Source organism: Narcine bancroftii, chromosome 3 (genome assembly GCF_036971445.1).
Source record: "Narcine bancroftii isolate sNarBan1 chromosome 3, sNarBan1.hap1, whole genome shotgun sequence".
Taxonomy (NCBI): Eukaryota; Metazoa; Chordata; class Chondrichthyes; order Torpediniformes; family Narcinidae; genus Narcine; species Narcine bancroftii.
This window is the reverse complement of record NC_091471.1, coordinates 203342055-203369031: the sequence shown is the minus strand read 5'-3', so window position 1 is coordinate 203369031 and position 26977 is coordinate 203342055. Positions and strand designations below refer to the sequence as shown.

The following is a 26977-nucleotide window of genomic DNA, read 5'->3' as shown; positions in this document are numbered from 1 at the left end:
AAACTCTCTTCACTTGTTTAGATCATTTAAAACTTTGTCTAAACAGTTACTGGAACTACAAGATGATAATGGTATAGAGAGACAGCAAAGTATCTGGAATTTCATAAGCAAATGAATTTCAAGGATCACAGGGAACAGGGAAGTACAAATGAATGCATTAAATTTAGAGTGAAATTTAGTCATATCAGTTACAGAAATGAAATAAAAGTATGTAGTAGAGGTACAAAAATCGGGTTAAAAGAGAAAGATAAAGACATTTGATAATGAAATTTAGTATGTTTTTTTTCATCACTTTAAACAATTCAAACTCAACATTTATAATTCTGAGCAAAGGAGCTTGATGTCAGTTATTAACTTCATGTAGAAGTACAACACTGATAATAACGAGAAGATTCAAGTACAAGACATAATTTTCTTGAACCTAATGGTAAGATGGTGCAAATCAGCCAACAACTTGTGATTATGGTTCACAAGTTTTGACTTTTTGAGTTGAATTTGCACATTAGTAATGTTTATATGGTTTAGATCCTTTTCTTCAGCAATAACTGATTCTGTGTAGTTTGCAGTTTTGGTTTAAACAGAAAATCATTGATAATCAACTTTAAGACATGAATTGTTAAACTTCAATAAATGCTGGAGGGAAATATTAAATGCCAAATCTTCTGACAGTTTTTTCTAAATCTAATGTATTCAAATAAAATTACTTGCCTTTTAAACCTTTGTTTACAAGTTCATTAACTGCATGGGACTTGGTCCACAACAAACATAATGTAAATAAATGCTCTTTATTTAATTTGATTTTGAAAGTTACAACTGAATTTTCTTCTAAAATTCTTCAGGTATGTAGCTTGTGATATTTAGTCTTTAACCTTAAATATGTATCCACTAGTTCCAGATTTTCCTGACGGTGTAGATACCCTTTTATATTGTGGAAAATTCAGGAAAATTTTGAAAGCCTATGACAAATAATTCCATCTTCTCTGGTCTCCAAATCCTGCGTTACAATCTAATAAATATCCTCTCCATTTTTTCCAAGGCTTTGACATTCATCTCAAAGTACAGAGCCCAGACTGGAGACAATATTCCAGCTGAACCACACAAGGGATTTATAAAGGTTTGGATTAATTTCCTAACTTTTAAGAAGTCCAGGATCCCGTTTGCTTTTTGAACAGCTTCAACTCATGACACATTCAAAGGTTTCTACATAAATATCCAAACTGCCCTCTTCCTACACCCATTAAAAAAAATCATTTAGTTTCCATAACGCATTATTTCACATTTTTCTATCATTTGAAAATTTCAAAACGATAATGCCTCACTGATATATAATAATGATAGTGAGCTTAATAACAAACCCTTCAGAGCACTGCAGTATATTACTCTTCAATTGGTAAAACAACCATATGTCATTGCTCTGATGCATCTTGGCCTATCTTATGTGTGTTATTTTAATGTTAAATATCTGGCATTGTATCAAAAGTACACATACGCACTTCAGTTTTTTTTCCCCTTTTCAATTAAAAAATTAATTCAGTGGACACTGTTAGATGTATCTTTGATTGAAAATGTATGTGAAAGCTATCAATCAGTAACCCCCATGTTTTACCAATTGAAATTTTTCACTGAGATTTGTCACTAAATATTTCATGCCATAAACATTTGACTGGGCTGCAGTTACTAGTATTCCAATCACCCGCTTTGATTGAAAGATTTGTTCATCTCCACTCCTTTAGCTTTATTCTTGGGTCCTTTTGCTGTTTTCATTCAGCACTCCATTATTTCAGTTAGTTAAATTTTTGGATTTGAGAAATAACCTTTTATATACTATATTTTTTGTCCTATGAATTTAATTTGTCTCCTTTACTGTGGCATTAGTAGCATTTTCTTGTTTAGTGTGGCAGGTGCAAAATACAAATTTAGAATTACTGCCTCTACAGGATCACCTTTTTGGACCCTTTCTGTACCCTTGTACTTATGTTTATACATAAACTTAGTATTCTAGTTTAAGTTGCCTTCTAAACTTTTCTCTGGCAATGACTGTCTTTCCTGTTTTCTTTTTTTGAATTTTTACTTTCTGCATAGTTTGATTTAGCATTACTATGCATTTGGCACTTCTCCTGAGCACCGTAGGATTTTTAAGTTCGATATCTTTAGTCACTCAAAGAACTCTCTCACTTTTAAGGAAGTATCTGTATTTAAAGTTTACTGAGTTGATCATTAACTGTTTTGGTTTCTATTCAAACTAAGCAAGTGTTCTTTTTCAGGCCATTGAAACTGGTGCTCTTTAAATTGAACACTATTTATTTTTTCTAAACACTACAATAATCTAATTATTTCATGAATGTTCTTCCACTAGAATTTGATCAAATTTCCTTCCTCATTGAGTTAGCAATGATGCTTTGCAGATGAATCAAAGTATCAAAAGTAAAGAAAATCTGATTTGGAGGGTAATAGATCAAAGATTAAACATTCTGTATTTATGACAACAATTTTATAGTCATTTTAAAAATGTTGGTAAATTTTGTAAATATAATAGGGAAACATTAGACATGAGAATCTCTTATCTATAATTGCTGGAAATTAATATAGCAGAGGCATATCTGATTTATTTCTGGTGGAAATAGACATTTGTCTTGGATGTATCACTTGTCATGCAATGTCTGAATGTGGCAGGTAATCTAACTATTTGTTAGCCCTTTGACTGATGTAAATCAATGAGTGATAGTGTTTACCTGTTGAGACTGATCCAACGTATCCCAAGTGTTAGAGCACTGTCACAGCAAGAATAATGTGTTGCAGTTCATCTAAGATCATGATAAAAAGGGATTTTAAAACTTGCTGTAAAATCTTACTTTAGAATCCCAATCAGATGTGATTCAAATGATAATTTTATAATTTCAGTCATTGAATTCAACAGCCATTTTTTTGAATTACAGTGATAATATATATTGCAAATTAGGAATTTTGTATTTCCCTTGTCAGAAGATCCTTTAGCATAAAAGAAAATGTTTGGGCTAAAATAATTGAGTCCCAAATTGGGGATATCAGTGTAGCATCAAGCTTGCTTATTGTTTCTGCTTCAAGGGGCAAGCCAGCATCATGTTACCTGGTATTTGACATAGTTTTTGTTAATTGATACAGTTGCTGTTAATTGCTACTTAATGTGACACCGATATGCAACCACAGCTAAAAGCACTATTGTCGACATCACCCGTGCTTCAGTATTGTGACTGTCTAGCACTTCTGAAAACTATCCAACATACCTTGAAGAGCTTGTGCATTTTGACTCAAGTTTTTGGAACATTGAGAAAGCAGTTATAATGATTCCACAACTTGGACTGCGACAAATTCTATCACTCAAGCCCTTGGTAAAGGAAGTAGAGAGGAGCCATTTATTGCATGGAAGGAAGAGAGGCTGTTTGAATGAATCCAAGAATGGAAGGGGGATGTAATGATCAATTCAATGAGTCTAGATAATGTTAATGATGTTACATATGATCAAAATTTGTACCTATCCATCTAACTGCTACTACCCTCGGGAGATTTTCAGTGACCACCCCTATGAAGAATTTCTATCATTCTGAATTCATGCTTAATGGGTTGCAATATCCACCCTGCTGTTTGCCAGCTCCCTACCTGAGAGTAATGGCTTCAAAGCTTGCTGTTCAGTAAACCCATAGTAATTTCAGTAATCCTATCCTGCAGCAAATCCAGGGCCATATGGTCCCAACAGTGCACACAGGAGGCTGTGAAACCCATGTGTGTTTATGATGCCAGCATTGAAGGTAAACCAAACAAAAAATTATTTTTTCAAATTCATGGGCAATATCCATCACTTGAATTCACTTTATTAAGGAGCTGAATATAAGAGTTTATTTTAGTTGGTAGCAGCAAAGTGTTTCCTTCAAAATGTCAAAAGTTTTAACACTGTGTTATGCCATTTCAACAGATCTAAAATGTTTACAGGGCATTGTTAATTGTATGAGGTCAACTCACTGGTGACAAAGCAGAGAACAAACACATACCTTTAGCCAGTAAAACCATATTTGCTGTTAGATGGTGAAGTAGACTTCGGTCCACCATGTCTGTACTTGTGTGTACTCCTAAGGAGTGTATTGGAGTGGGGGAAACTGGAGGGAAAGTTGTGACCTACCCTGTCATTACATTATTTAACATTATCAGCCTCGGGCATCCCAGTTCAGAAATAAGACTAAAAATGTTTTTGTTCCCCATTTTGGTTGAATTATGAAGTAAACTTGCTGATTAAAACAACGTTTTTGCATTCTTCATTATTTTAAGGACAGAATTCTCAAATTATGGCAGCTTCTGTAGAATCCTCCTTCGAATTTACAGACCTACAAAAGTCTCCAAGAGATTTTTTAAAAAAACACCAGGAATAAAAGAGTGCTCGATTCTAAAATATATTAGAATGATTAAAAAATGTTATAGAGCAGAGAGGTGGAGCCAAATAATTGTACAGTGGTGACTGTATTGGAAAAGGAGGGGAAGAAAGATACTAAATTCTGCCTAAATTAAGGATGCGAAGGGTTTGACATGATTGGTGATCAAATAACAGGATATGGATCCAGAAAGTTAAACACAAGCTCCTGACTAGATTTAAGCATATTAAGCTGCAAGGCCTGTTTTGTGTTCAGGAATATACTATTTGGACTGCTGGTTCTTTTGTGAATGAACAAATGAAACTGTAAGAAGTATTTATTTAGCTAGCATGTTATACTCTTCATTGCCCACAAAACGCTGTAAGCACACCAACAACTTGGTGGAGCTCAATTTGGTAAAAAAAATCTGGTACCAGATTAAGTGGGCAGCAATATCAGTTCAAGGTCCTTTAAATAACAATCACGTGTTTTCACCTTTAGTCACTTAATTTTTTAATACATGGCAAACTAAAAGTATCAAATGTCATCAAGAACTTTATGTAGACAGTGTTTAGCAGCTTCACCTTTCTATCACACATGTATGGCTTATCTGCAACACATGTATTTCACTATTTTCAGATATGATGCTTTATTTCAAAGTCTTTCCCAAACTTCCTTCAGTTACCTGCCAAACAACTCAGGGAAAATCTAGTACCGTATCAGCTAATCCTGGAGTGAGAGGCACAATTTCAAAAAGTAATTTTTCTATTCTGTCAATTCAAAGTCATTCACTTTGCAAAATAAAGACAGAATGGGAGCAAGAAATGGAAGTTGAGGAGAAACTGTGGGAAGAGGCAATTGAGAGAATTCATTCTACCATCTTGGCACTCGCTTGGGAAGGTGCTGCACAGAGTTCGCTTTTCTAAATCCAGACTGTCAGCCATCTATCCTGAAATAGAAAACAAATGCAATCAGCGTAATGGCTCTCCTTGCCACCTAAGTCGCATGTTTTATCAGTTCCCCAAAATACAAGGGTTCTGGAGCAGAGTCTTTAGCACACTATCCAAAATATTTAAAGTTAATTTGCAACTCTGCCTGTTGACTGCAATATTTGGAATCTCTGACAACTCCCTAAATTCCCTGCAGAAATACATGATAGGATATACATTCCTGTAATCTTGTTATACTGCAAGTCTGCTAGGGGTCCCTCTACTACACAATGGATTAAGGATATCAGTTTTTTTATTAAACTGGAAAACTAAACTTGACTGCTTCACAGGGAAGGGGACCCATAAACTTTGAGCAGAGACCCAAGGTGGCCATAGCCAAAAAAAGGTTGAGAATGGCTTTTCCAGTTGTTCTCAGACCCTTTTATTCTCACAATTAACCATATTCCATGTCCTTCTACACAATCCCTGGAAAATTTGTCCAAAAAATGGCAATCCTTTATGCATTATTTCTCTGAATTATGAGTGCTTTTGGAGTAAAAGATTAACTGTGAGATGATTGTACCAGTGATACTCTCAGCTAAGGTGATCAGGGGGTAGGAGAGTATGGGCATATATCTAAGGGTGTATGTGAAAATTTGTATATACAGTATGTGTATTGTTTTTTTTTAATTAAAACAGGAGCACAATGTACATCGGTATAATGTGTACAAAGTTGTGTTTTGTGCTTAATATACAGTAAAACCTCATAACAGCTGAGATTCAGAACAGATGCAAATATGTCATGATTCAGGAAGCAGAAAAACAGAATTTAAGCCCACCCAAATTATGCTGCCTTATCCACCCCCACCCCCTTCCAGTCACGCTGCAGTCTCCCCCACCTGCCCACCTGACTTGCGGTGACAGTCTCCCCCCCACCTTGCCTGCCCGACTCGCTCTACTGGTCTCTCGCCCGCCCGACTCGCGCTGCCGGTCTCCTCCCCTCACCTGTCATAAGAGTCCATTTCTGAGTTTGTGGCTGTTAGCCACTTTTAGCGTGGAATCCTAAAATCAATGTTTGGGGTCCACAGACACCCACGCTATAAGTGATTCCACAGATTAACGAATCGTATTCTAACGAGGTTTCACTGTATTTTGAAAAAAAAGTATTATTTGTTAGGATACCCTAGCTATGATTTTTCTGCAAAATTTGCCTGATTTCGGTTGAATAACTGTTTAATTTATTCTTTAACAGTTGCATTACTTTTAAAATCTCATGGATGATGGTAGCAAAGATGAAGGGGGTGGGTGGTAGGAATTCTAAATTGTTATGATGGGAAACTATAGTGGTTGAACAGCATAGAAGGGTAATTCCAGGGAATGTGTAGAAGGATACGGAATGTGGTAATTTGTGAGATGAAAGGGTCTGAGAGCATCTGGAACAGTCATTCTTAACCTTTTTTTGGCTATGGCCCCCTTGGGTCTCTGCTCAAAGTTTATGGGTCCCCTTCCCTGTGAAGCAGTCAAGTTTAGTTGGTTTCTTCCATACTTCTACCGACTACATAAAAAATATTTTATGATTTCAGTCCATGCCCCTCCTTAAATGTGTTGTGGCCCCCAGGTGACAGTATCTAGAATACTGGATGAGGTCTTTCTTTTTTTTAAACTTTATTTAAGATTTTATAACATGAATAACATATAGGATTACATTAAAAAAAATTAAGAATAAAATAATAAAATTACAATACAGTATCAGTAATCTAAATAAACTATACCCTCCCCAATAATTATTACACATTAATAACCCAACTCAAATTAGTCCAACCCCCCCTTCCCCCCAAAATAAAGAGTGAAGAATTAATAAAGTTAATAATATATGTGAGAAAAAAACCCACTTACAAAAAAAACAAAAACATAACCGATTAAAATACTAACAAAAAGAAAAGTAATTAATACTAAGATATCAGACTTAAAAAACATATTTAAATCAAACTTAAATGCATATATTTAACAAACAGAGTTAAGATGAAACATATATTTAACTCAAACTTAATATAAAAAATTAGTAAAGTTAGTAACATTATCTATCAAAAATTCTTAAACAATAATCAATTCTTAAAAAAAAATTGTAGCATGAAAAAAAAAGATGAAAAAAAACTTTCTCTATAGAGATAAACCTTCACCAAATATCAACTAACTTCACATCTATCATCATATTAGTCACATAAACCACCATCTTAAAACAAAATTCAAACCTCATTAAGCATTGTACAATTCAATTTTAGTACTCTTCCACCATTTTTCCCTTTTACTCTTGAATAGTTATCCTATAAAAGCTCCAATACCACATTTAAATATCCCCAATCATTACGTTAAAATTCAGATATCCAAATAATAAAAACACATCTACAACAAAATCTATATCTTCAACAAATGGAGCATAAACTACAAACAAAATTCAAGCCTCATTAAGAATTGTACAATTCAATTTATAACTTTCACCATTATTCACCTTTCACCTTCGTTCTATAACTAAAATAGCAAAATAATATACACTAGAATTACCACTCCTTTCACCTTAAAGTTAAAGAAAAAATAAAAAAAAACTTATCCATCCCATTCATATTTAAATTTCAGATATTCCTTATCTACTGAATAAACTTTACAAAAAAAACCACATCAATTTTTAGTTTTTTAAACAATCAAATACTTTCTTATGCTTTTTTTAAATATTTAAACAAAAAAAAACCCTTCACTCTTTAATCTAATAATACAAAAAAAAGGAAAAAAAAAACGGGTAGGAGGTTAAAAATACCCCCTCCCGTCTAAACCGCGCAATGCGGTAACTCCCAAAAAAAAATGGGTGTGAGATAACTCACACGTAGCAGATGACTTTCAGGAAATAGTGCCTATCCAGTTTTCTCCCCCAACTCTCACTTCATCTTAAACTAACATCATCATTATTTAATATCCCTTTTTTTAAACATTAAACATTAGAAAAAAAAAGGACAACTCTTCTTTTAATCAGTTCCAACTGCCGAGTCACCATTACAACCATTCCTTCTTGGAGCACGGCTCTTTTCTTCCATCTCTTGTCTCCTTAGAGATCGCGGCGGACTATGTCTCTGTTGAAACTGAGTAATTGGCAGCTCTTGAGCAAATGCTATAGCTTCCTTTGGAGAATCAAAGAGCTTTGGTTGGTAACCATCTTGAAAAACCTTCAAAACAGCTGGATATCTAAAGGTTGCCTTGTAACCTTTCTTCCACAACTCTTTAGCAGGATTGAATTCCCGTCGTTGGAACATAACTTCTTGACTCAAATCCGCATAGAAGAAAACTCGATTATTTTGAATCATCAAGGGTGATTTTCTCTGTTGTGCATTTCTAATAGCCACTCGTAAAATTATTTCTCTGTCATAATAATTCAAGCAACGAACCAAAACAGGTCTTGGACTTTGACCTGAAATAGGTCTTCTACGCAAGGCTCTGTGAGCACGTTCCAGTATTATACCTTCCGGGAAATGTTCTTGACCCAGCACCTGCGGAATCCATTCAGTAAAAAATTTTCTTGGGTCTGGTCCCTCCATACCTTCCGGGAAATGTTCTTGACCCAGCACCTGCGGAATCCATTCAGTAAAAAATTTTCTTGGGTCTGGTCCCTCCATACCTTCCAGCAAACCAATAATCATTATATTGTTCCGTCTGGATTGGTTTTCCAAATAATCAATCTTTTTCACCAAATTTTTATTTTGAGTTTGTAAGTCTTCGACCATTTTGGTCACATCAAAAACTTGATCCTGTATTTCGTCTATATCTTCTTCACACGAATTAAATTTATTTCTCACTTCAAGCTTAAAAGCTCCAAACTCAGCCATCTGTTGAGAATGTATTTTCACCAGAGTATTAAACCTAGTACCAAGTTCAGTCATAATCTTGGATAATCCCTGCATTGTATAAGATAATTTAGATTCAAGATTCACAAAAATCTTTTCAATTGGAAGAGATTTTGGCTCAACAGATTCCTGCTTCTTCTGCATAACCAAAGGATCTTCTGTTCCTTCCTTCATTCTGGTTGCCTTCCTTGTAGTATGACTGCGTGTGGAAACCCCAGCCACAGCCTCTCCAGCAGTGACTGGAGGACGCTGGCCGGGGTTTTCCACAGTCCATAATGTTTTAAGTTCTCCCAGTACATCAAGTTGTATAGGTTCTTCTATCTCAAGAGGTGCAGTTTGCAGCGCCATCTCTACAGTTGACAAATGCCTTTGAGTAACTCTTTGTTCTAAAGGCTATTTGGCGCCCTCTTTAGGGGGCTCTACCGATGTAACATAGAGCTCTACATCCAAACACTGTACCTCTCTCCTGAGATGCATTTCACGCTGAGTCCCGGTGTCTTTCCTGCAGATAGGCTCCAAAACTTGAACTTTTGGAAAATGTAGTTTTTTGATGATCTGTTGTCTTTTTTTTTTGCTCTTTTTCACCAATTGTACCATCATAAGTTAAATTAACAGCACTGAAATTATCTAAACTTTTAAAGAATTTTAACGGACATTTCTAGACAAAACAATAAGATAGAGTCAGGAGAGGACTGGAAGGCACGTCTGATCCTTACGCCATCTTGCCACACCCCCCGATGAGGTCTTTCTTTAGAAACCATGGGAATCACTCTGGATATGAGGCTGGTGTCACGTCTTGGGATTGATGTAGAGAGTCTTAGATTGATACCTCTGAAACTATAGGTTGCAGTCTTTTAAAGACATACAGCATGGTAGTACACCCTTCTGGCCCATGAGTCCATGTCCTCCAAATACACCATTAACCTGCAATCCCTGTACATATTTGGTAGGGGATAGTAGAAGGATACATTTGGTGTACTAGGATGATCAGATCTGGTGGATCTAAGTTTAAATGTAAATTTATCAACATCTTTAAAATAAATAAATAGATAGATGCTGTTTTACATTTATCTTCCAACTAGAAGCAGTTATTTTTATGGATGGAGAGTGCGAAAAGAATTTATTGAATTTATTTGAATGATGGAATATGCTCCATCTCCTTTGTTAGTCCTGTAGCAGGGTATTGACCCAAAATGTCAACCGTCCATTTCTCTCCCTGGATGGTGCCAGACCCAGTGAGCTTCTCCAGGTGTTTATTGCAAGAGAATGGCAGTTTGAGTCGCAACAGAAATGAGCAAGCAAGGGAGTAACATCAAATGAAAAGATGGGTGATTACGGGTGCAACAATATGTAATTGGAGTTGTAAATGGAAAAGGAGTGGAAAAACATTACCAGAGCAAGATGAATAACAGAGGTAGGCCTTTTCCAGCAATATAATCCGAACGGTCAAATAAAATAGGATTTTGAGTTATTACAGGTTCCCATGATTGATAAGTATAGTAATTTCTAGTCATTTAACTTTACTAGCAATATGGAAAAATCTAATTTCACAAATTTGAGACAAAATTGGTTCCAAATTCTGAGCTTGAATTCCATGACTGCGACTTTTTAATGAATTTTTTAAAATAAATCTGATACAAATGTTGCTGCAAGCTAAAAGAGGAACAGGAACATTATGTTCGTGGCTAATCCTGCACCTTTCATTCTTTTCTGCATTCTCCTTAATTTTCCTTGATGCCCTTCACATCCAGAAATTGAGTAAAGTCTATTTTAAAGAAACCATTACAGAAATTATTTAAACAATCTGAAATAAAAAAAATCCTGTTAAAGTGGTGTGAGGTTTCATTTTTAGGAGTTAGTAGAAATAGGGATTTCCTAACTTTGCTATATTTTCAATCAATTCAATTTGAGAACTTTTATCCTCATGTCTGTTGCTCGTCATCAAAACTACTTAATTCCTTGTTGATCATACTTTGGAACAATTCTTTTGATTAATAAACTTCTCTGTTTCCAGTGGCTGATGTAGTTTAAGTAAAACCCATTGTGTACTGTGTTCCAAACAGGTGTGGGCCAATCCGAGTTTGCAGTAGCAGACATGGTGGATATGTTTATATTGTTTATTTCACCAGCAGGGGGAGATGAACTCCAGGTGAGATGGATAATGCTAATAATTTTGTTTCAATGCAATGCCTTTGACATGAAATTAAGAATAAACAGAACTAATATAATTTCCTTCAACAAAATTAGACCATGCATTTTTTTTCACAGAGGAAAATAAGCAAGCTATTGCTTTGCAAAAATATTATTGACAATTATAATTAAGATTTTTAAAAAAGCTGTTGAGGTGAGTAAGGTAATTCTGAGGAAAGGTGCAGAGACTGGGTTTGAATACATGACTTGGCAATAGGAGGCATAGGGTGATGGTGGAGGGGTTTTTTTGTGTTTGGAAGCCTTTGATTAGTGTTGTGCCACTGCAATCGGTGGTGGACCTTTTTGTTTGTTATGTACATTAGGAGGTATGATAAGCAAGTTTGCAGATGACTCAAAAATTGGTGGCATTGATTGTGGGGGAAATAGTATTAGGCTACAGGATGATACTGATCAGTTGTTAAAATGCCCAGCACAATGGTAGATGGCTTTTAATTCTTATACATGTGAGGTGACATACTTTGGGAGGACAAATGAAATTAAACTTACAGAATGAATAGTTGTGCAATAGAGAGTATTAAGTAACAGAGGGACCTTCTTGTACAAGTCCAAAGATCCCTGGGGATTGTACACAGGTAGAATAGTTGAAGAGTGCTTGCATTCATTAGCCAGAGTACAGAGTATAAAAGAACCAATTTTATCGAAGAAGTTCAAAAAATATTGTTTAGCTCCCAGCTGGGGTATCATGCAAAGTTTGGTTGTTGCATGTTGTATGTGATTGCAAAGGAGATTTACCAGGATGTTGCTTGGGATTGTGTTACAAGAAGAGATTGGATAGATTGGGTTTATTTCCCTGGAATGGAGAAGTCTGAAGGGCGATGTACAAAATTATGAGAGGCATTCATTGGGTATAGAGTACAGACTTTTCCCTCCCGCACAGTGATTTTCAAACTTTTTCCTTCCACTCACATACCATTTGAAGTAATCCCTATGCCATAGGTGTTCTGTGATTAGTAAGGGATTACTTCAGGTGGTGTGTGAGTGGGGGAAAAAACTTGAGAAGCACTGCTCTAGACCTAATTGTTACTGAAATATTTTACTTGAGAAAAATTGCCATTGGCCTGTTTCCCTTGGAGTTATGAAACTGGGCACATAACGAGTCAATTAGGTACAATTAAAACCTTAAGTAATCCCTTACTACCACCTATGGCATAGGGATTACTTAAGGTGGTATGTGAGTGGAAAGAAAAAGTTTGAAAACCACTGCTCAATACCTAACACTGGAGGGCATAGATTTAGATTTAGTAGAGAGGATTTGGATAGGGTTTTTCAGACAGAAGATGGTTGGAATCTAGAACACACTGTCTGAGGGAGTGGTCGAGACAAGTACTCTCTCAGTAGTTGAGAAGTATTTGGGCAAGCACTTGAATCACCAAGCCACAGAAAGCACTGGACTAAGTTCTGAGAAATATGTTTGATATGAATGGATCCACATGGAGTTAGCTGAATTTTTTGTTTCAGTTCTGTATGATTTAATGACTTTTTACTGAGCCATCTTTTCCCCTGTTCGTTTTTTTTAGTAAACTATTTATCTAGATGTGCATTCTGGGTATGTATTTTCTTGACCTGCTGAGGATTATGCCTTTACAGATATTCCTTGGTTTTTTTTTTCCCTAACTTTTTAAAATTTAGTGAAGTTACTTATTGGTTTGTCTGAGTTTAAATGTATATACCTATGAAAGTAGATATGGATATGCATACAGCAATACTGAAAATAGAGTCATAAAACATAAAAATACAGCTTTGAAGTTAAGAAAAGTTAGATGTACAGAGCATATTATTTTGTCATCTTATGCTGATTTTTATTGAATTATTCCATTTTCTTTTGTAAACACTTAAACTCAATAATTACTGGAATTTTGCTGGTACCCCTATAATTTCTTTGTGTTTATCTGTAAGTCTAGTTAATAGACATGAAAGACTATTTTACAAGAGTGCCACAATGGAACATGATCCTGCATTCTCCCAATTGTTAAACGGGCACCTTTTTAATAAGAGCCATTTATATTGTTGTCAAGAGAGAAGAAAAGGATTTTTTTTCCAATTCTTAGTTCTTTGCTTCTTACCTATTGTATTTGGGCTGAATGGATTCCTCCATGCAATTAAAATCCCAGAGACATATGGAGAGAAGCAAATGTTTGAACAGAGTCCACGCTGATCATCAAGCACCTATTTAAATGAGTCTGAGACTTATTGCATTTTAATACACCCTGTATCCCCATAAACAACTCCCAGTTTCTATCACTCACAGAGACACTAGAGACAATTAACCTGCAGATCCACAACTTTTGAAGATGAGAGAGGAAACTGGAGCACAAAGGGAAACACATGTAGTCATAAGTAAAATATGCAAGCTCTACACAGACAGTGCTCAAGGTCTGGATCAACCCGAGTCACAGGAGCTTTGAGGCAGCAGCTCTACCAGCTGTGCTACTGTACCTTGCAATACACACCATTATTGATCCCTGCTATGGAATAGTTAATAGCTAAGATAATTGCCTACCCATAAAAGGGAAATTAGGGTGCAGCAGAAAATTAAAAAAGGAAATATGAAATTTTACTTCAATGTCTGAAGTTTGCATAATGTCTTTTATTGACCTCCAAGACTATAGATGATAAGGAACAGCATAATTCACATTATTGCTCCAGAATATAATCCATAGATCTCTCAAGGTTGTGTCGCAGGTTGACAGGTTATTTGAAAGGTCTTATGATATGCTGGCTTTCATTGTTCGGGGGATTGAGTTCAAGAGTCATGAGGTAATGTTGCAGCTCCATAAAACTCTGGTTAACGAGACTTGGGATATTATGTTCAGTTCTGGTCACTTCAGGAAGGATGTGGAAGCTATGGTCAGGGAGCAGAGGAGATTTCCCAGGATTGCCTGGATTGGAGAATGTGTCTGATGAGGCAAGGTTGGCAGATCTTTGGAGCAAAGAAAAATAAGAGGTGACTTAATAGAAGTCTACAAGATTATAAGAGGCATTGATAGCATTGACAGTTAGCATCATTTTCCCAGAGCGAGAGTAGCAAACACCAGAGGACATCTGTACAAAGTGAGGAAGGAAGGTTTAAGGGAGACATTAGGGGTACATTTTTTTCACAGAGAGTAGTCTGTACTTGGAATGTATTGCGAGGTTGGTGGTGGAGGCTGGTTCAGTAGGGGCATTTAAAAAACTCTTAGGCAGGCACATGGATGAAAAAAACATAAGGTTTTGAGGTAGGGAAAGTTTTGTTTTGTGAGCAGGTTTATATAAGTCAGCATAACATTGTGGACTGTGCAGTTTTTTTCTTTGTAATAAAGTAATTCCCATCATGATGTCATCAAGAAATGCATGTTTGTATGTATCAGGAGAACATATTCTGCAAAATACGAATCCTACAATTGTTCCAAGCAGCTTTAGCTACAATCCCTCTTCTGGATGAAGATCCTACTAATTTTTAATGTTTAGGGTTACAAATGAATAATAATCATGAACATCTGTCACAGTTAGAACAATCTCCAGCACCATTCACAGTCTCTTACTAAGCTAAGAAGGGAGAAAATTAATGAAGGAAAATTGCAGAGAAGTTCAATAAATAGATTTAAATGCAGTTCAATTTTTCTTTCTTCTTCCTCAGGGAATTAAACGAGGTATAATAGAGATGGCAGATTTGGTTGTTGTAACAAAAGCTGATGGAGATCTCCTTATTCCTGCACGAAAAATACAAACTGAATATACAAGTGCTTTAAGGTTGCTTCATAATCCATCTAAGAGCTGGAAGCCAAAGGTATATATAAAGTATGGACAATGCATGGCTTACAAATGAATTTCTTAACTTGATCTTAACCTTTTATTGGTATTCTTACTGGTAAAAGAATAGAATTGTGTGTCATCAAAGAAACATAAATACTTTCCTTACTTAAAGAACATTTTAACCTCTCTTTGACTTCTGTCATGTTTTCCTTTAAGAACCTAAGTTTCTGAAAAGCCATTTAATTTTTGATATTTTATTTTCCTTTTTTTTTTAACTTGATTGTTTAGTTTTAGATTATTGGTGATTTGTGATTTCCAAATTAAAACATAGTTATTTGGAAATTAATAGTGTTAAAAATTTGAATATGTTCCAAATAAATAGTTCTTATTCTTGCCTTTGGGTTCAGATTTATTGTCAGAGTACATACAAACATCACATATAACCCAGAGATTCTTTTTCTTGCGGGTGAGGCAGAATTACCACTTACTAGCAGTGCAACAAAAAAAAATTGTACACAATGTATGCATGTAAACAAATAAAGAACTGTAAACAGAAAATAATGTAAACAATTGACTGTGTCATACAGAGAATTTTTTTTAAAGTGCCTAAGTAACATAGAACCATGGAAAACTACAGCACAGAAAAGAGGCCATTTGGTCCTTGTAATCTGTGCCGAAACATCATTCTGCTAGTCCCACTGACTGCACCCATTCCATAAACCTCCAGACCTCTCCCATCCATGTATTTATCCAATTTATTCTTGAAACCCAAGAGTGAGCCTGCATTTACCACATTGGATGGCAGCTCATTCCACACTCCACTATCTAAGTGATAATGTTCCCCCTAAATCTTTCCCCTTTCACCCTAAAGTCATATCCTCTGCTTTGTATTTCTCCTAATGTAAGTGGAAAAAGCCTACATGCATTTACTCTGTCTTTACCCTTCTATCAAATCTCCCCTCATTCTTCCACGCTTCAAGGAATAAAATCCTAACCTGTTTGATCTTTCCCTGTAACTGAACATAAAAACTTGGCAGCATCCTAGTAAATCTTCTATCCTAACCTGTTTGATCTTTCCCTGTAACTGAACATAAAAACTTGGCAGCATCCTAGTAAATCTGTACTATTTCGATCTTCCTGTAGTTTGGTGACCAGAACTGCACATGATACTCCAAATTTGGCCTCAGCAATGTCTTATACAATCTCACCATAACATCCCAACTCCTGTACTCAATACTTTGATGAAAAGCTTTCTTTCCAGCTCTGTTTACCTGTGATGCCACTTTCAGGGAATTATGTATCTGTATTCCCAGATTCTTTTGTTTCTCCATACCATTTATATGGTTTGCCCTTCTGAGATGCAACACCTCATACTTATCTGCATTAAATTCCATCTGGCATTTTTTTGTCCAATTTTTCATCTGGTCCAGATCCCTCTGAAAGCCTTCCTCACTGTCCACAACACCTCCAATCTTAGTGTCATCAGCAAACTTGCTGATCCAATTTCCCACATTATCATCCAGATCATTGGTATAGACAACAAATAACAATGATCCCAGTACCGATACCTGAGGCACACCTCTAATCACAGGCTTCCAGTGTGAGAATCAATCATCCACTACCACTCTCTGACTTTTCCCATTTAGTTAATTTTGAATCCAGTTTGCAACCTCTCCATGATATCTAGTGTCTGAAACTTCTGAACTAACCTCCCATGTGGGACTTTATCAAAGGCTTTACTAAAGTCCACAGAGACCACATCCATTTTATTTTCTTGATAACTTCCTCGAAAAACTCTATAAGATTCAATGAGCATGACCAACCATGCACAAAGCCATGCTGACTATCCTTAATCAGCCTTAGGCTACCCGAATACTTGTACATCGCATCTCTCCGAACACCCTCCAATAATTTACCCACTATTGACGTCAGGCTCAGTGGCCTGTAATTTCCTGGTTCACTTTTGGAGCCTTTTTAAAACAACATAACAACAGGAGCTATCCTCTAATTCTCCAGCACCTCATCCGTAGCTAAGGACATTTTAAATATTTCTGTCAGGCCCCCTGCAATTTCTACACTAGCATCCCTCAAGGTTCGGGGGAATATCATGTCAGGACTGGGGGATTTATCTACCTTTATTTGCTGTAAGGCAGCAAGAATCTCCTACTCTTTAATCTCTATAAGTTCCATACCACTACTGCTTATTTCCCTTCCTTCCTTACACACTCTGCCAGTTTCCTGAGTAAATAAATACTGATGAAAAAAAAATTTTAAGGTCACCCCCATCTTGTTAGCCTCCACACATAGATGACCACTCTAATCTCATAGGGGACCAATTTTGTCCCTTACAATCCTTTTACTCTTAACATATTTGTAAGAACCCTTTGGGTTTACCTTCATATTATCTGCCAAAACAACCTCATGTCTTCTTTTTGCCTTCCTGATTTCCTTCTTAAGTATTTTCTTACATTTTCTCTACTCTTCTAGTACCTCATTTGCTCCTTGTTGCCTATACCTGCTATACACCTGTCTCTTAACCAGATGGCTAATATTCCCTTGAAAACCAAGGATCCCTTGCCTTTGCCTTTCATCCTGACAGGACATGCAAGCTCCTCACTCTCAAAAATTCGGCTTTGAACGCCATCCACTTACTGAACACATCCTTGCCAGAAAACAACTTATCGCAATCCACTCTTCCTGGAATTTTTCTCATTTACACAAAATTGGCCTTTCTCCAATTTAGAATCTCAACTCGAGGACCAGACTTATCCTTATCCATAATTAACTTGAAACTAATGACACTGGACCCAAAATGTTTGCCTACACATACAGTATTTCTGTCACCTGACCTGTCTGGTTCCCTAATGGAAGATCAAGTATTGCATCCTCTCTTGTTGCCACCTCTATATATTGATTTAGAAAACTTTCCTGAACCCATCTGACAAACTCCAAGCCATCCATCCATTTTACAATATGGAGGTCCCAGTCAATATTTGTTAAGTTGAAATCTCCTACTATCATGACTTTGTTTCTTACATTAGTCTACTATCTCCCTACAGATTTGCTCCTCCATTTCTCTCACTTTTATAGTCTATAATACAAACCTATAATACCACACAATTCCCATTCCTCAGCTCCACCCATATTGCCTCTGTAGATGAGCCTGCTGGGATGTTCTGTCTAAGCACAGCTGTGATATTTTCCCTGATTAGCAATGCCACTAATTTATCACGTCGGAAACAATGGAACCCCAGAACACTGAGCTGCCAGTCCTACCCCTACTCCAACCAAGTTTCACTAATAGCAATAATGTTGTAATCCCACCTGCCAATTCACACCCTAAGCTTATCTGCCTTTCCGAGAACATTTCTATCAGGTACAAACCTTTGATTTCTGTTTATACATGTAGTCCTTGCATGACCTTTATCCTTCTCCATCTCACTATCTACTCTAACATTCTGGTTCCCATTCCCCTGCCAATCTAGTTTAAACCACCCCCCCTCCCCCCCCCCCCACTTTCCCCAAGAACTGCAAGGATGTTAGTTCCCCTCCAATTCAGGTGTAAACCATCCTGTCAGAACAAGTCTCAACTTCCCTGGACGGAGCCCAATTGTCCAGAAACATGAAGTTCTCCCTCCAGCACCATCTCTATAGCCATGTATTTAGCTGCATTAACTTCCTATTTCCAGCCTCACTAGTATGTGGCATGGGTAACACTCCTGAGATCACAACCCTGGAAGTCCTGCCCTTCAGCTTTACACCGAACACCCTAAACTCTCTTTGCAGGACTTTCTCATTCTTCCTACCACGTCATTGGTCCCTACTTGGAGCACAGCATCTGGCTACTCACCCTCTCTCCTGAGAAAACCAAGAACTTGATCTGAAATATTGCGGACCCTGGCACTAGGGAGGCAACAGACCATCTGGGTTTCCTGATCTCTCCCACAGAACCTCTTATCTGTCCTCCTAACTTCTGGTCTCCTCTTTTTCCCTTTTTCCTTTCTGAGCTGAGGGTCCAGTCTCAGTGCCAGAGACGTGACCACTACAACTTGTCCCTGGTAGGTCATCCCCACCAACAGAATCCAAATCGGTATACTTATTGTTGATGGGAACAGCCACAGAGGTGCTCTACTCTCTCTATCTGTTCTTCTTTCTCCTGACAGTCACACAGCTACCTGTATCCTGACTTTTGGGGGTGGCTATCTCCTTGAAATTCCTCTCTATCACCCTCTTTGCCTCTTGAATAATCTGGAGTTCATCCAGCTCCAGTTCCCTAACTCAGTTTGTCAGTTGCAGTTGGATGCACCTTTTGCAGGTGTAGTCATCAGGGACAATTGTGCTGTCCCACAATCGGAGCAATCCACTGCCCTAGCTGACTCCACTACCTACTCCTAATGTAATTAAAGTATTAAATTACCTCACCTGTCCATACCTCACTGGAAGCAAGCTCCTCCTCAGCCTCTGCTCGCCGAAGCCTCTCAAGCCAAAGCCTCAAAATGAATCCTTAAATGAGTCCCTGATGAATTTGTTGTTGAGGAGTCTGATGGAGAGGTAGCAGCTCTTCCTGAAGTTGATGGTGTGATTATTGTGGCACCTAAATGTCTTTCCTAGAGGGTTGGTGCGAGAACACAGCCTTGCTTCACGCCATTGTTATTGGAGAAGGGTTCAGAGAGCTCATTGCTGTATCTGACCCGACCTTGTTGGTTTTCGTGCAGTTGGATAATCATGTTGAGGAACTTTGGGGGACATCCAATGCGCTCTAGTATTTGCCAAAGCCCTTTCCTGCTCACGGTGTCGAAGGCTTTGGTGAGGTCAACAAAGGTGATGTAGAGTCCTTTGTTTTGTTCTCTGCACTTTTCTTGGAGCTCTCTGAACCCTTCTCCATTAACAATGGCATGAAGCAAGGCTGTGTTCTCGCACCAACCCTCTTTTCAATCTTCTTCAGCATGATGCTGAACCAAGCCATGAAAGACCCCAACAATGAAGACGCTGTTTACATCCGGTACCGCACGGATGGCAGTCTCTTCAATCTGAGGCGCCTGCAAGCTCACACCAAGACACAAGAGAAACTTGTCCGTGAACTACTCTTTGCAGACGATGCCGCTTTAGTTGCCCATTCAGAGCCAGCTCTTCAGCGCTTGACGTCCTGCTTTGCGGAAACTGCCAAAATGTTTGGCCTGGAAGTCAGCCTGAAGAAAACTGAGGTCCTCCATCAGCCAGCTCCCCACCATGACTACCAGCCCCCCCACATCTCCATCGGGCACACAAAACTCAAAACGGTCAACCAGTTTACCTATCTCGGCTGCACCATTTCATCAGATGCAAGGATCGACAATGAGATAGACAACAGACTCGCCAAGGCAAATAGCGCCTTTGGAAGACTACACAAAAGAGTCTGGAAAAACAACCAACTGAAAAACCTCACAAAGATAAGCGTATACAGAGCCGTTGTCATACCCACACTCCTGTTCGGCTCCGAATCATGGGTCCTCTACCGGCACCACCTACGGCTCCTAGAACGCTTCCACCAGCGTTGTCTCCGCTCCATCCTCAACATCTATTTGAGCGCTTTCATCCCTAACGTCGAAGTACTCGAGATGGCAGAGGTCGACAGCATCGAGTCCACGCTGCTGAAGATCCAGCTGCGCTGGATGGGTCACGTCTCCAGAATGGAGGACCATCGCCTTCCCAAGATCGTGTTATATGGCGAGCTCTCCACTTGCCACCGTGACAGAGGTGCACCAAAGAAAAGGTACAAGGACTGCCTAAAGAAATCTCTTGGTGCCTGCCACATTGACCACCACCAGTGGGCTGATAACGCCTCAAACCGTGCATCTTGGCGCCTCACAGTTTGGCGGGCAGCAACCTCCTTTGAAGAAGACCGCAGAGCCCACCTCACTGACAAAAGGCAAAGGAGGAAAAACCCAACACCCAACCCCAACCAACCAATTTTCCCCTGCAACCGCTGCAACCGTGTCTGCCTGTCCCGCATCGGACTTGTCAGCCACAAACAAGCCTGCAGCTGACGTGGACTTTTTACCCCCTCCATAAATCTTCGTCCGCGAAGCCAAGCCAAAGAAGAAAAGAAAGAAATGTCTTTCCTAATGGTAGCAGCGAGAGCAGAGTGTGTACTTACTTTGAATTAACAAATCTTCATGCTTGACAGAACTAATTGAAGCAGGGATTGAATTTGTGTGTGTGTGTGTGTGTGTGTTTTTAACTGTCTAGAAGTGTCTTGCTTTCCGTAAAACCACTTAAGTTGACATGAGATAATTCAGGCTCTTCATAATGAAAGGACAGTTCTTCAGTAGGTAGTCAGTCACTATAAAAAAATAAAAACATTGTTGGAGGCAGAATGGGGAAAGTGGCTGGATTGGGAGCATAGAGAAGAATACTGCTAAAGTAGACCTGACTGTAGAGCATCCACTGAAAGGAAATACTACCTCAACAAGTGTAAAATCCTCAAAAAATTGCATCAACCACATGGAACTTCTCATACCATGGAATTAATAGTTAAGACATTTCAAGTTGTTCATAATTGTCTTTATCCCCAGATTTGGTGTTTAAGAGAATGGATGTTGTTCGTTGTTTCACTGACCCACAATGTCATAACTGTGCAAGTAATCCACTACTTTGATTTCCCAATTAAAGCAACCTTTTTTTTGCAGTATGTGGTTTGGAATGGAAGGAAGGACTTAAATAAACAGAAGTTGCAAAATAGTTCTGGAAAAGGTGCATTTTTTTTGTACTGACCAATGCCATAGTCTAGGAGCAGAAAGCCTCACTAGAAACCTGAAGTACAAGTAGAGGATGGTGTAAATAATTAAAACAGCTATTGTATGAGGGATTGAGACCAAGGTAGGCTGATTTGTGGTTCCCGTCTTCATCCTCTCCCAGTAACATTACCTTGTTTCTAGCATTCTCTTTTTAATGCCTTAAACTAAGATTAGTTTTATTTGATTATATGGTATAAATATTAAATTCTTATCTTCCAACTTTGATATCATTGGATCTTCATCAATTACACGATAATGTGGATGTAGATTTACAATTTGTATAGCATTAGGAGTTTACAAGTTTATCATCATGTGTCAAGATACAATGAAGAGCTCTGTTTTGTGTGTTATCCAGTCAAGTTGGTCCATATTAAGTTCAGCCAATAGTGCAATAATAAAACTAAATTGCAGGGTATAGTATTTGCTGTAAGTCAAAAAAGTGTAGGAGATGATGTTACTTGGTCAAAGTGTAGTATATAAAGTGCCATTAAACAGAGGCATTATCTTTTATCAATTAGATGTCCATTAAAAGAGTGATGACAGCAGGAAATAATCTGCCTCTGAACATGGAGATTTGTATTTTCAAGTTCATATTTATGTTGCCCATCAGGTCAGGGAGAAGAGAGTATGAAATGTGTGTTGGTTTATTTGAGGTGTTTTTGTCAAATTAAACATTCACAAATTGAGAAAACTTGCCAGAAACCTGCTCTTTTTCATACTCGTATGTTTCTGCAAGAACAATTCATTTTTAAGATGAATTTTTATTTTGTAAACCATACCCAGTGTCCTTTCTTTCTTAGGTAATGCGTGTGTCTTCAAAGTATGGAGAAGGATTTACTGAACTCTGGGAGAAAATGACAGAATTCCACAGCACATTAGTTGCAAGTGGTGAGTTGCAAATGAAAAGGAAAAAGCAACAAAAGGTGTGGATGTGGAACATGATCCGAGAAAATGTTACGGAGTACTTTTGTAACCACCCAGCTATCAGGAATCAAATTCCCAGTTTAGAGGACAAGGTTGTCAATGGTGATGTAACTCCTGGTTTAGCAGCAGACATCCTTCTGAGGACATTTTCTGCAAAGGAATAAATAGTTAAACATTGTAAATATTGTGTCATAAGTTTATAAAATGAGTATCATATTTCCAATGGTAATTTTAATCATCCAAAGTTATTAAAAAAAACATTCCTGGGTGGATTAGTGAAATTTCTCTGTTGCAGCATATTTATGAAGATTTTCTTCTGTTTTTATTCTTCACAAATATTTCTTCAACAAACACAAATGTTCTTATTTCTGATGCTGAGTAGAAAAGAAAAAAAACTTCAGAAGCGAGAAACCTGAAATAAAAGTTAAAATGGTGGAAATACTTAAAATGGTCACTGTATGGAAATTTAAAAAATGTACAAGACAGTTTGCCATGAAGTTGTGCCTTTACCATATTTTCTTGTAATCTCTATCAACCTTCATATTGAATGTTATGAAAAATAATTTATGCACATAATGTGAATTTGGATATTTTTCTCATTAGCATGTAATTAAAAAGTCTTCTTTCTTTGGCTTGGCTTCGCGGACGAAGATTAATGGAGGGGTAATAAAAGTAGTATTTTAGAAAATGCCTTTCTTCCTTCTGATATGCTCTGCAAGTTTTTCTGCTGTTGATAGGTTGTTGATCTGCTTTTCACCCCAATTGTATTAAATCCTGAAGAATAATTACAATTTGGATAAACTTTGGGGAGGAGAGGGCATTCTATCATTTGATCTCATTTTGTTTCACCTGTTGATTGTTCTTTGTATGGATTAATTTTGTTGGTTGACAATGCCAATCATTTTGGGGTTTTCACTTCATAAACTAGGCTTGACGTAACTGTCATGAAACTTTTGGATCGTCATCTTTTGGATGACTAATTTGGAGCAATAATTATGAATTTAGTTTAAAGTTGATCATTGACACTGTTCAGTTATCAGAGAACATCAATTCTCTTTTAACAATGCCCTGAATTGAGATATTTTCCCTTCAACAGCCATCTTTTGTTGGAGAAGTTTGGAAGCAGCACTTTAGACCCACTAAGTCCATGCTGACAACCAAACAACCATTCAACTGCCATCCCCCCCTTCCCACAGATTCACCTTTACTATGTGGACAATTTACAGTGACCAATTACCTTTCTGAGTGATGGTTGAGCTTTGAATGACACAGTGAAGCCCTAACCCCTTAAAGTTTGACAGCTGTTAAAACTCCACAACCAGCTTTGCCAGCTGTAAAAAGCTGCAGGAAATTTGAAATATCGGACATTCAAAAACTTGTTTTAAAATCTATTTAAAAATAAGTTATTTATTAATTTTGACACTAACTGAAAATACTTAGCTCGTGATGCCAAAGACTGGGGTTCAGTCCTGATCATCTTGGATTCAATAAACTGTTAGGCTAGTTTCCCGTCTGGATGTCTCTAACTACCAACCTGTACATCTTTGGATTTGTGGGAGGATTCTGGAGGACTTGTATGGAGTATGAACTTGTACTCTCCCAAAGGTCAGGATTGAAACTGGGTTACTGGATCTGTGAGGCCGCAGCTTGCTAGGTGTACCAAGCTCTTGTGTTCAATATATTTCCCATCTAGAGTTTTTTTTTACTCCCAGAAACAATAGGCCTTCAATTTTACAGAAATATCTAAGTTACTGGTAAATAAAGAGCTACCTAATAATCCCATTATTTTGCTAATGACATGTAACAGGTCTATGGGACAATAATTGCACAATTTTCTGAGCAGGACTTATCTGAGCAATTCTTCACTTTTTTTACCTGTGGTTTGTTGGATGGAATCAAGTTGGTAATGTTGATTCTGTTAGATGTTATAGATCCAAATTATTTAGCAGGATATTGGGCTAAAAAATCTAGATTGACAGACTGTACTGCAGGAGTACTGAACAATCAGTTGGCCACCATTCAGACAATATGTTAAGTGGAATCCCTGTATTCTTTCAGATGACCAGAGGCCATAGCTTTTTGATGTTCCACGGTCCCAACTGTTGCTTGATATGTGAAATTAACCGTTTGGTCATGGTGTCTCTAGTATTCTTAATGCAAGATGGAATTTTATAACCTGAATGCTCACATTAACTGAAACAAAGCCTGGGTGGTTTCCCAAACCAAAAATGTCTTCAGTGCATTCCTGCCTCCATCCAGATATTCTAGGCCTCCTTTGGCAAAATAAGATAGGATTAATTCATGGCAATTTAGCAGAGATTCTCAACTTTTTTTTGGCTATGCACCCGTTCCTTCCCCCCCCCCCCCCCCTTTTTAGGACACTGAGCAATGGGCCCATTTCCCTGTGATGTGTCTTCTGTGCTTCTTTCCTACCAACGACATTTTAAAAAAATGTTACATGAGGTGAAAAGAAAACCAGACTTTTACTTAAATGTGCTGTGGCCCCCAGTGAAGCTCTCGGGCCTCTCTTTAGAATGGCTAGGTTTGTGGATCAGTCAGTCAAGGTGAAATGCCAGACATTTGAAGGAATAATCTGGAATAAACAGAAAAGGTACATTCCAAAGAGGAAGAAAAAATTCCAAGGAGAGGACCTGCTAAATATGGTTTTAAAATGTTAACAATGGTATTGAACAATGGAAAAAAGCATATAATTCTGCAAAATCTGGCATGTCAGATTAGCCAGAATATTTTAAAAAAAGCAAATATAAAAAATTAATAAGGAATTGAAAATTGGGGAATGAGCCAACAAGAAATTTAAAAATACAGTGAGAGGTTTTAATACCATATAATTTCCACCCCCCCCCCCCCCCCCCCCATTTTTCAGCTTAATTTTGAGGGTTTAATGGTATATCCAGTGTATAAGTCAACTCCCATTTTTTGGGCTGTCTGGGCCTCCCTGGAACAACCCAAAAAGTTTTAAAACATCCCAATCACAAGTAACAAAGCTGTAAATTAAGTAAGTTTAAAAAAAACCCTAGGCCTAGCAGGCAGCAGCGGTGATGGCCCACGGAGCTGGAGCAGTGACATCCTGCCCCAGGCGGGAGCAGAAACCTCAGCCTACCAGGCAGGAGTGGTGACGGCACCCTCAAGGTCCCAGGTAGGAGCGGTTATGGTGGCATCCAGCAGTGGAAGGGGACCGGTGGTGGGGAGGTGCTTCCAGCATTGACTTACACCGAATTGACATAAATCTTTTTTTTTCAGTGAATTTAAGGGCTCAAAAGTGCATCCGGTGTATAAATTGACCCCGGCCCACCCCCCTTCTTGAGAATTTTTAAGGGTTTCACGATGTGACTCATATGCCAATATATACGGTAGATATCTTAAAATCAATAATACATATGTATCTCAAGAATCAATTGTGGAAAATAAACAGGTGGCAAATGAAGTAGGTAGTTATTTTGCTTCAGTGCTTGCTACAAAGAATACAAATGGAAATTTAGAATTCACTGCACATGGGGAATGAAAAGGGAGGAAGGAAAATATGAGAATTAGAATAATCAAAACAGTCATGCTGATTGGAGCAATATGCTTACGTCTTTAGGTCCCAATGGGGTCCTGAAATAAAATGGCTAATTGTCATTGATGTCCAAAGTTCCTGAGTTTCAAAGCATTTTCCATTTAGGTTAGAAAATATTAAATGTATTTTTTTTATGAAAGGAGGAACATAGGCAGTTTCCCTATTTTGTCACAAAGTATTATTATTAAAATCAGGTAACTGGATACTAAAAATACTCAAGATTATTTGGCAAAATCATGTTAGTTTCATAAAAGGGAAAGCATGTTTGATCAATTTATTGAAATTATTTGAAGCAATAATGCTGCAACAAGGGTGGAGGTACAAAAGATTTCCAGAAGGCATCTGATAAGGTGCCACAAAGGTAATTGTGCAAAGAGAGAAGTTTAGAGCAAGATAAATAAAATTAATTTGAATAGAAGATTGGCTGGCTAACGGGTAGCAAAGTCGTATTAAACAGCTTTCTCTAGTTTGCAAGATTTAAGGAGGGGTATGGCATAAAGATCGATCCTGTGCTTAACGTTTTACAATTTATATGAATAACTTGGATGAAGGCATCAAA

At 37.6% G+C, this 26977-nt stretch overlaps 1 protein-coding gene across 2 annotated transcripts in view; it reads left to right on the top strand.

The window, feature by feature from the left end:
- Window positions 1–23529, top strand: part of mmaa (metabolism of cobalamin associated A) — a 34728-nt gene extending 11199 nt beyond the window's left edge. For both annotated transcript variants that reach the window (XM_069926343.1, XM_069926342.1), the window contains 3 exons: window positions 11262–11347; window positions 15026–15175; window positions 22718–23529. In XM_069926343.1, the coding sequence (XP_069782444.1) occupies window positions 11262–11347; window positions 15026–15175; window positions 22718–23005 (524 nt within the window). In that variant the 3' untranslated portion in view covers window positions 23006–23529. The remainder of the gene's footprint in view (window positions 1–11261; window positions 11348–15025; window positions 15176–22717) is intronic.
- Window positions 23530–26977: the final 3448 nt, after the last annotated feature.